A 9955-nucleotide genomic window follows, 5' to 3' on the forward strand; every position below is an offset into this window, starting at 1 on the left:
TTTATTCTCTCTCTCAGTAAATGCCCCTTTTTGAACAGTATCAACCATTTCCAAGGACACAGTATTCCATGGTCCAGTTACGGAAAGGGCCATGGACTACTGTGCCCTTGGCCTCATTGTTAATGCTCTAACCACCTGAGCTAAATGGTCCCAGACACCTAAAGCAATAGAAACAGAGGGGGGGAAGTTCATGGAATTTAAGCTTAGAAAATTAATTAGAATAACCCAGCTAGTTGCTGTTCTAGGCTAATTCACCTTAATAAATGTGGCACTTTTCAAGGAAGCACTAGATGCATTCTGGCTTTGGGTTATTCCCATGCTTTGGAAAAGACTAGGAAGAGAATCTCTCTTTCCTTGTTGAAGACAAATGGTTAACTTCTCAGGTGTCTGCAACTGCCTACAGAGAAAAGGAATATCTGTGACAAGAGCTTGAAGCCCATCACGTCTGTCCCTTCAATAATAGTGACAGGATATTTTGTATTTTTTCAAAACAACTGTCTTACATGACTGAACACTCCTCCTTAATTTATTAGACTGGGATTTGGGTTACCCTACCTGAATGGGAGGAGACAGATGACTTTCAAGGTCTGTTATAACTCTAGGACTGGGCAGCTAGGTGGCTCAGTGGATAGAGCATTGGCCCTGGAATCAGGAGGACCTGAGTTCAAATCCAGCCTCAGACACTTAATAATTACCTAGCTGTGTGGCCTTGGGAAAGTCACTTAACCCTATTGCCTTACCAAAAAAAAAAAAAAGGAATCTCTCTATAACTCTAGGACTCTGATTTTTCTGGCAAAGCTAAAGCTCCCTCCACAGAGGCACCACATCTCCCAGGGCCAGTGTTTTTCCCTACAAGTACTATATCTATCCCAATTTGGTCCATCTTCTAGATTCTGTGCAAACAACAGCTGATAAACTGTAGATAATGCCAGCCAGTGGTAATGGAAGCTGGGCTGCAATCTTGCTTTCTTCTGTCTCCATTCCTTCTGCCTGCTGGGACCAATATGTTGCATCTTTTGAAGCAAATCCCAGGAATTAGATGTAATAGGAGATAAGGAGAGTTGCACCTGAAGGATAAGATGTTCTGGCAACACTGCCACCTGCTTGTTGCAGGCCTTGGAAGAAATTCACTCACCTTCTAACTTTCAACCACAAGACAGTGACTGGTACGGATCAACTGTGAGGCATCTTTCAAAGTAGCTTAGATGACAAAATACTGAAAGCCTACATTGACTTTCTTTTTGACTTTATTTCCATTCAGCTACAGATAATTTAACTCCAACTCTTAGACAGGGGAGTGCCAAGACTCAAAATCTCTTCCCTCAGTACTTATGAGTCATATCCTACAAGAAATCTTTCCTGAATTGTTAAACAACAGTTTATATTCAAGATCTTCTCCTCAAAATTGACACATGTATGCTTAATTTGTTTTTATATTATCATCCCTCTCCTCCCATGTAATGTAATATAATTAATACAAGGGACCGGCCTCCTTCTTTATCCCTTTAGAACCTATTACATTGTCTTACATGTAGTAAATGCTTAATAAATTCTTTTTTAATTGAATTAGAATATAAAGCAAGAAATACTAATAACTATCCAGAAAAAGAAGGTATTTTGTTTGGAAATTATTGATGAATGTAATAGCTTGACAAACTTGATCAGTTTGAACATCAGCCTTTTTGATATATGAAGGACTCCAAGTAACCCAGAAATTAGCAATGACATTCATGAAGACAAGTGTTTAGTAGTCCCAGCTGGCACTAACCTGAGTTTGATGACCAACCCACCCGTAACACAGATAATTGGTTCAGGCTACTGCTCATATTAATCATCATTTGAAGGTAGGCTGAGGGGATACAGCTTTGAAAGAATTAGGAAACGGTTATCCATGAAAAATAATCATTTGCACTTTGTCTCTGGGGATGATGGGTACAAATCTCCACCAAAATGAATAGCAAAGTTGGACTCTCAAAAATAAGCAGTAGAGAAGAGCTTTATTAAATTAAAAATGAAATGGAATACACTAATGGGATGACCCAGATGGTTCAAGGAAGTACACATAAAGCCTGATATGGAAACCCAGCTATATTTTTGCTCTTGTCTTCAGATTATGGCTGAACGAAAGAATGCCAAAGCTGTTGCCTGCAGCTCATTACAGGAAAGAACTAATGGGAATCTTGATGTTCCTTTGCAAGGTAGGTTAGCAGACCTGGGTACTTATTCTCATTAATAATCCTCTCTTTGGCCCCAGACACTAGAATTGTGACCCTGGGCAGGTCACTTAACCCAATTTGCCTGTTTCCTCAACTGTAAAATGATCTGAAGAAATACCAATCACTCCACTGAAACAATTGAACAACAAAGCCCAAAGCCTCCCCATTACTTCTAGGATCAAATATAAAGCTTTTTATAGTCTGACCTCATTCTACCTTTATGACTTTATTTCACATTATTCCCCTTTATATATTCTATTGTCCAGCCAAACCATCCTTTCTGATAGCATACATCATCCCATTTTGGGACCTCTAGGAAGTTTGACATCCATATCTATCACCTTTTGGGGGGGAGGAGGGGTGTCTCTATTTCAGAACTTCAGAATTAAATTCCTTTCCTTTTCTGCATAAATCTTTTCCTGGTTCTCCCCAGTTTCTATTACCTTCCCCAGCAAAGTTCTTATATCTGCTTTATGTGTGTGCTATCTTTGTGTGTCTTGCATTTAGCTATGTATGTATATATTATCTTTGATAAAATGAAAACTACTCTGAAGGTAAGGACTGTTTGTGTATTTGTATCTCCTGTGCCTGGTACATAGTCCTTAAATTAAATGTTTGTTGATTCTTCCAACTACGAAGTCTGGTGTTTCTTTGTAATATTTCATTTCCCCTTTAAATTCAACTCAACATTCATTGAATACCTACTATGAGGCACTCAAAATCTGTGTGCCCCAGAGTACATAGTTTAAAATTCTTTGTATCAGTGGGATTGGGCTTGGAATTATTTTTTTGCTGGATGAGTAGTAAAGAATGTTGATTTTCTTGCCTTATGAATCATGTATTATTTCACGGAAGGCAGCCTGCATAAAGAGGGGAAGAAGTTGTGGGCTGATAAATTTTTGTAAGTTTAGTTAGTTATTTCATGTATAAGATTCTGCTTTTCATGATTAAATAGCCTCTAGGCCCAAATATAACCTAGACAGCGAGCTAGCAGACAATAGCACTTTTAACAGTGTAGAGTAAAATAAGCAGCTTTAAATGCTGCCCCATCTGGGAAGACCAATTTAAAAAGTTATGACTTATACTGCCCCAAAGGCAGATTTGAGAGAATATAAGAATTATATATAAGAATTATCTCTACACTTAGACAACAAGCAACCAGAAAGCAATTTGTTTTGGTTTTGCTTTGTTTTGGGGTTGGGTTTTTTTGGGCAGTTATTTGGCATAAAAAGTAAGAGAGCTTCAAAGAAATTTTTATTTAAATTTTACTGTGTTGATTTGTAAGTGCTGATAAAGAGCCATTATTTTTTGTTCCCATGTAGTAGATTTTCCAACACCAAAGACTGAGCTGGTACAGAAGTTCCATGTGCAGTACTTGGGCATGTTACCTGTAGATAAACCAGTAGGTATGTAATACCATTATTGTCTGTTTCTCTTCTCTTTATGGGAGTATTTATGGAGGTGTTGGTTGAGGGAAGAGGTACAGTGTTAATATGGCTTCCAGCCTATTTAGAAAGGATTAACATATTTTCTATTGTTCTCTTTTCCTTTTTTGCTAATTCTTCGATTTTCTTCCACTATATCACATTTTTCCTTAGTCATTTTTGTACATAGCCAAATCTTATGCACACCCAGTTTTCTTTCTTTTTACCTCTCTTCCCCCTAGCCCTAACCTTCATTAATTAGGTCACAGATTATCTGAAAACCTTGTCATTTTTGAAATGGACAAAATATAGGAGACCCCTTGGTCTGTTTTTTTACATGTCATATCTATAAGTGTAACGTTAAATGAATGAATAAGGGTGAAAGATCCCTATCAATAAGTATTTTTTTTCTGTGTCCCTTTCGTCTGAGTAATGTGCTAAGGTGCAAGACTTGTTTGTATATTTGGAACCAAATGAATATGGAAAGAGTAGATAATTTATATATGTATATATATATATATGATAACTATAGTTCAATTATTTCCAATTTATGTGCCTTCTTGGTGGTAGAAACCAGTCTTTTATCTCTGATAGAGACCAGGTAAGAGAGGACATTAATATCTTTCAAGGAAGCAATCATAATATCCTTATTCTTGGAAAATTGCTAAGCAGCAGCTTTGCATAGCTTTCCCTCCCAGATGCTTGACATGATTGGGCTGGTTTCTTCAGTCAGTGGACTTGCCTGAGTATTCCTCTACAGACTATGTTTGACAAACATGGAGCTTTTTATAGTTGGTTATTCCCCGATGCTATTTTCCTCCATAGGTATGGATACCCTGAATAGTGCCATAGAAAGTCTTATGAACTCTTCGGACAAAGAAGATTGGCTGCCAGTTACCATGAATGTTGCTGATGCCACGGTGACTGTCATCAGCGAAAAGGTAAGGAAGAATACATGAGCTCAATATTTCTGATTCACAACAATATTTAAGATTCAAAAGTATTTAAAGCAAAGAGAATTTTAACACCTGTTCTTTGAATACATGTATTGATTGGAAAAGGAGACAGACAGGTCATATAGTGAGAGTGGGAGATAGATAACATATCAATAGCCTAAGTATTATAATGAGGAAGACCTGTGTAGAGCCTGTTGGGCAGATCTTCTGTGGAGGATATGAACACGGACACAGGCACAATGGCAGTACAAAATGAAAAGGCATAAATCAACTGTGATTTGCATTGGTGGAGGAGATAACCACAAACCAAAATTTCATGATTCATATGATCATGAATGTATTGAAGTAATGTATTGAAGTATAAAACATATATATATATATATATATATATATATATGTATATATAAAATCATTCTAGGCAACTGGTTAGGTGCCAAAATTTCAGCTAAATTCTAAAATGTTTCTTTACCACATTTTCCAGACCTTTATCAATACAAAATGTTATACTCTGCATATCTGATTCTGTCCTTTAGATCTGATTATACATTTAAATACTTAGTTCATGTGTCAGATCTGTTTTTTGCAGAGAATCATTACTTTGGTTTCTACTTTTTATAGACTCAATCATCTAACTAGAGTTTAGTATAATCTTTTCCCAAGAAAGGTATCCTATCTACTAGGGTCACAAATGATCATATAGACTCTACTTCCAGTTCTCCAATAGTAGAAAACCTCCCAAGCCAACCTGTTCCATCTGTGGATATCTCCAATTGTTAGCTGTTTTTCTTTATAGTGGGCTGAAAATTCTTTATAACGTCTATCCATCTACCTAAGTGACTTAAAAGACAATCTTTCAAATACTTGAAGACTGATATACTCCACCTAAGACTTCACTTCTCCAGGTTAAATAAAGCTTAAGTCTTTCAGACAATCCTCACATGGTGTAATATGCAAGTCTTTAACCACCTTGGCTGCCTGTCTTTGGACCTGCTTTGTCTTCTTAATGTCCTCCCCAGAAGATGATGCCCAGAACTAGACATGAGATTACAGATAACATACCAGGTCTCTAACTACTTTTCTTCTACACCCTCTAATATCAGAAATACAATCTAAATCTCATTAACTTTTCTGGATGCTTCATTCTATTTCTTGCCTATGATTCACTGACACTTTTAGATCTTTTTCAGATTTACTGTTTTCTAGCTATAGCTTCTCCGTCCTGCATATTTAATTTATTAGTTTGAGCACACCCTTTCACATTGTGCTAATTGTTTTGAGTCCCAGTTTTGTCATCAAATTTGATATACTTTGAGGCAAAAGCATGATATGCTTGGATTCATCTAAATCACTAATTAAATGCTCAACAGAACTCAATCAAAGTCAGAATCTCCTACTTACGTAAGAGATTTTACCCAGATTCATCTCAATCCAGTAATCCTCATTCTTGCCTTCTATCAATCACCTACTATATTACCATCTGGTCCATCTCTCTCCATTTTATTCCCAAGGATATCACAATTGTCATATTTTTATCCAGTTATATTTTCATAGCATTTCCTTATATCTAGGTAATACTATCTACAAAAAGAAATTTGAATGAAATGAATTTAGTTTCATCAATCTCTCAGGCTTGAATTATCTATGCTAGCTATCTCTCCCATTCCCCCCGGACTTCTCGAAGATCACTGACATCTTGGAGTTCAAGACCAATTTTGATAGTGTTTAAATTTAATTTTTTTCAACTTATTAGAATTTATTTTTACTCCTCCTACCCAACCCCTCCCCCACATTGGGAAACTGGGGGAGTAGGGAGAACCCTGCAACAAAATACACAGTCAAAACAAATTTCTATATCAGTCATGCTTGAGAAAAATTGTCTGATACTGCGTCTTGAATACATCTTGATTAGCACACTTCAATCATCATCCTACTCTCACCTGAGTTAGTGAGTCTTTCAAAATTGTTTGACAGAGTCCTTTCCCTATCTACTTTTGAATACTTTTATGTTTATAGCCTTGGGACAACAATTTGGTCTCTCCTGGAGGAGCAGTGATAGTGTTAATACTTGCGGACTAGGGTAGAGGTGCTGGAGTAGTAAAAAATGTGGAGGGTCCCAAGGATCCCTGGAATTCTGGTATCTATTATGCCTTGCACCTCTCCCAGTAGATTCTTCTGCCTTCAGATTTTATTGTTCTTCCCAACCTTTCATCAACCCATAACATATTCTTATTTAGAGATCTGCTTTAATAAAGAAAAATATAAGCTGGCATTATATTTTGGTTTTGTCATATTGGGGGGTGTTTCTGTTTTAGTTAAAGTGTAGCTCAATTTAAAGCTTTGAGATTTATTTTTCTTCTTAAAATTTTGATTGTCCAACTGCTCTCAAGTTTCCACAGAATTTGGCATTTGATTAGTTAGTTATGGTAGCTGTTGTTGAGGCACTTTGATCTTTGAAAGTAGATCACTTAAATTTTGCCCTCAGTGAACATTGACTTTTTTGGAGAAACAAGACTTACTTGGACCTGTGAAATAGGTAATAAAATTCATTGTCAAATATAAAACTAAATACTACTTAAAATGGTGATCATAATTACCGTGAGAAAGATGAATTCTTCTCAGGCCTGATATAAAAATGGGATCAACTGGTTCTATTAAGGTCATGTGGCAGATGTGTTAAGACTACTGGATAGTCTACCAGGCAATATGCCTCTTCTAAAACAATCCCTACTTTCAAGAAGTTTCCATTGTAACATTTTAATACTCTTAATCACAGTAATCTCAACTGAGTTTGGAATTACTGGTTAAGTGGTGGTATTGGTTAAAATAGTGGGTTCGTGCTTGCCAATTCTCCATGACTCTTGATAATGAGGAGGGGATAAATGAAATCTAGATAATCAAAACACACTTTACTCAGTAGCTTCCTTTTTTTGCCCTTGGAATATTTAAGTATTAAATTGATCATTTTTCATTGAGTCATTTTTCATTGAGTTGCTAATAAATTACCAAACAGTCCAAAGAGGGGTAGGGGGAGAAGAGAGGACTTAGATAACCCACATACTGGCCAAGTATACATTTAAGTTATATGTTGATAGTTGTTATACCTTTGATCATTGTAGGCAAATTAATACTTTGTTTTTGAGTCCTTGTTTTTTTTAATAGACTTTTTTTTCCAAGTTGAATTTGTCAATGTTTTTCATACTGTTGAATTCATTTCACTGTGCTTTGTTGAAAGACCTTCCTGAAAGGTCAGCCACCTGAAGCAGATCACAAGCATTTGCTGAGTCGTTGTTTCTTGTAGAATGAAGAGGAAATTCTGGTGGAGTGCCGCGTACGATTCTTATCTTTCATGGGAGTCGGCAAGGACATTCATACTTTTGCCTTCATCATGGACACGGGGAATCAGCGTTTTGAGTGCCATGTCTTCTGGTGCGAACCTAATGCAGGCAATGTATCAGAAGCAGTACAGGCTGCATGCATGGTGAGTAACCCAGAACTGGGAGCTATCCAGTGTTTTTCTGTTCTTTAATCTCTTCCCCTTCTGAACAATTTTCCCCAAAAGCTAAAAAATTATCTCCAAATCCTCATCTCAAAAGTAATGCTACATAAAGGCAAAACTGTTCCCTTGCTATCATACTGTCCTCAATGTGAACTTATATCACATAAATACAAGTAAAATGTATAGTATCACTTGAAAGAGGGAATTCTGATTAAAGCTATATACGATCCAGTGGCATTATAAAAAGCATTTATGCCTTTATACCTGTAACAATCCTAAACTTTTTTGGTTGATTTTACTTCTGCTTCCATCATACCTCTCAAAAAGGATGATTTAAACAAAGAGCATAATTTGCAGGTTTAAATTTTACTGCCGTTACTTTCAGTGTTAAAATTACTGTTGCTGTTTCTAATTAATAACATACAGTTGAGGCAGCCTGGTGGTAGAGAAGCAAAAGGCGTGAATGATCAGCTAAATAACTAACTTGTATTTAACTATATATATATATATATATATATATAGGAAACTACCTCAGTCATGAATATAAAGTTTTTTTATTAAAGCTTACATTTAGTTTACTAAAATGTTTAATTTTCTATATCTTAAGAATAATTGCACATCTTTTCTCCCTTTATTTCTTTATCTCTTTCTCCCTTCCTTCCTTCCTCGCCATTTGGCATTTCTGACAGAGATTTTTGGTTTTAGCCCATGATTTAAGGGAGCAACAATTGCATATTAATTGAATATATTACATTATATGATGTAAAACCACTAAGACATTTCTCATCCCGACTGGGCAGATTTTTCAGTTCTTCACTTTAGATGAGTGCTTTCTTGGGGTTACTTAGTTCGTTCCAAAAGTCAATCTGTGTAATCAATTGGTGGGGATACAGTTAGTGTCTAAAATTTAAGTAGAAGTAAATTCAAGTGCAAACCTGGAAATATGACCCACTTTCCTCTATTTCAGTTTTCCTCTATTTGATCAGGTTCCACTTGAGGTGAGCTGCTTCTTACTCCAAACAAGTAATTGACTTCAAGAATGAATTTGGGGGCAGCTAGGTGGTGCAGTCAGGGGGACCTGAGTACAAATCTGGCCCCAGACACTTAATAATTACCTAGCTGTGTGGCCTTGGGCAAGTCACTTAACCCCACTGCCTTGCAAAAAAAAAACCCTAAAAATAAAAAAATATATAAAAGAATGAATTTGGGAAAGGGTAAAGAGGAACCCTTGTGAGGAATCAAACTGGTCAGGCAAATGAAAGTCAAGAGCAAATTAGAAAGCACAAGGATAAGTGGGGATCACTCAGCTGGATGCTGACTATATTGAAATATGAATGAGCTAAGAAGAATCAAACAGAGAATACTTTAGGCATAAGATTAAATGTTGTCACCCTGGATTCCATGTAATACTCAGGGAAGTTAAATTCTTAACTTCATTGTTGAGTTTAGCAATTTACTTTCTTAAGATTACCAAATCCAAATTTTCCCTCATCTAGAAGCAAAGAAGTTTTGTTTTTATAAAGATTATTTATGGTCACTTACTTGACAGTGTCATTGTATTAATTCACCAACTGTAGCTACTGAGAATTAGCCCAGTGAAAGCCTTCTAGAAAGGTTTATCCACAAACAAATTGAGGGCAATTTTCCTCCTTTTTCTGCTACTTTCACCCCAGCATCTCCAAGCCCGTCATTTTTCCTATTGATGCAAATGAGAGACCATATAGCTGAATGTTCATCTCAGCATTTACAGCAATAGATATCAGAATAAGAGCTTCTGGAAATTTATTTGTGGACTTAGTCTTTGAAGCAGCTTTATCATGTTTATTTCTGAATACATGCCTACCTTTTTCTCTTGCCCAGTGA

General features: G+C 36.3%; 2 protein-coding genes across 23 annotated transcripts in view; one reads left to right on the forward strand and one right to left on the reverse strand.

Annotated features, from left to right (window-relative positions):
- APBB2 (amyloid beta precursor protein binding family B member 2) overlaps nucleotides 1–9955 on the forward strand; it is a 419679-nt gene that overhangs the window by 402736 nt on the left and 6988 nt on the right. For all 16 annotated transcript variants that reach the window (XM_074229546.1, XM_074229547.1, XM_074229545.1 and 13 more), the window contains 4 exons: nucleotides 2111–2198; nucleotides 3539–3622; nucleotides 4466–4581; nucleotides 7895–8074. In XM_074229546.1, coding sequence (XP_074085647.1) covers nucleotides 2111–2198; nucleotides 3539–3622; nucleotides 4466–4581; nucleotides 7895–8074 — 468 coding nt within the window. The remainder of the gene's footprint in view (nucleotides 1–2110; nucleotides 2199–3538; nucleotides 3623–4465; nucleotides 4582–7894; nucleotides 8075–9955) is intronic.
- NSUN7 (NOP2/Sun RNA methyltransferase family member 7) overlaps nucleotides 1–9955 on the reverse strand; it is a 258982-nt gene that overhangs the window by 18435 nt on the left and 230592 nt on the right. For 5 of the 7 annotated variants that reach the window (XM_074229565.1, XM_074229563.1, XM_074229566.1 and 2 more), the window contains 2 exons: nucleotides 9635–9788; nucleotides 7322–8030 (listed from right to left, as the gene is read on the reverse strand). The exons of 1 other annotated variant lie outside the window; for it this stretch is intronic. The gene's annotated coding sequence lies outside the window, so the exon portion shown is untranslated. Of the gene's footprint in view, nucleotides 1–7321; nucleotides 8031–9634; nucleotides 9789–9955 lie in introns of those variants that run through there. One more of the 7 variants, XM_074229564.1, reaches the window with a different exon arrangement.

This window comes from Macrotis lagotis, chromosome 3 (assembly GCF_037893015.1).
Source record: "Macrotis lagotis isolate mMagLag1 chromosome 3, bilby.v1.9.chrom.fasta, whole genome shotgun sequence".
Classification (NCBI taxonomy): domain Eukaryota; kingdom Metazoa; phylum Chordata; class Mammalia; order Peramelemorphia; family Peramelidae; genus Macrotis; species Macrotis lagotis.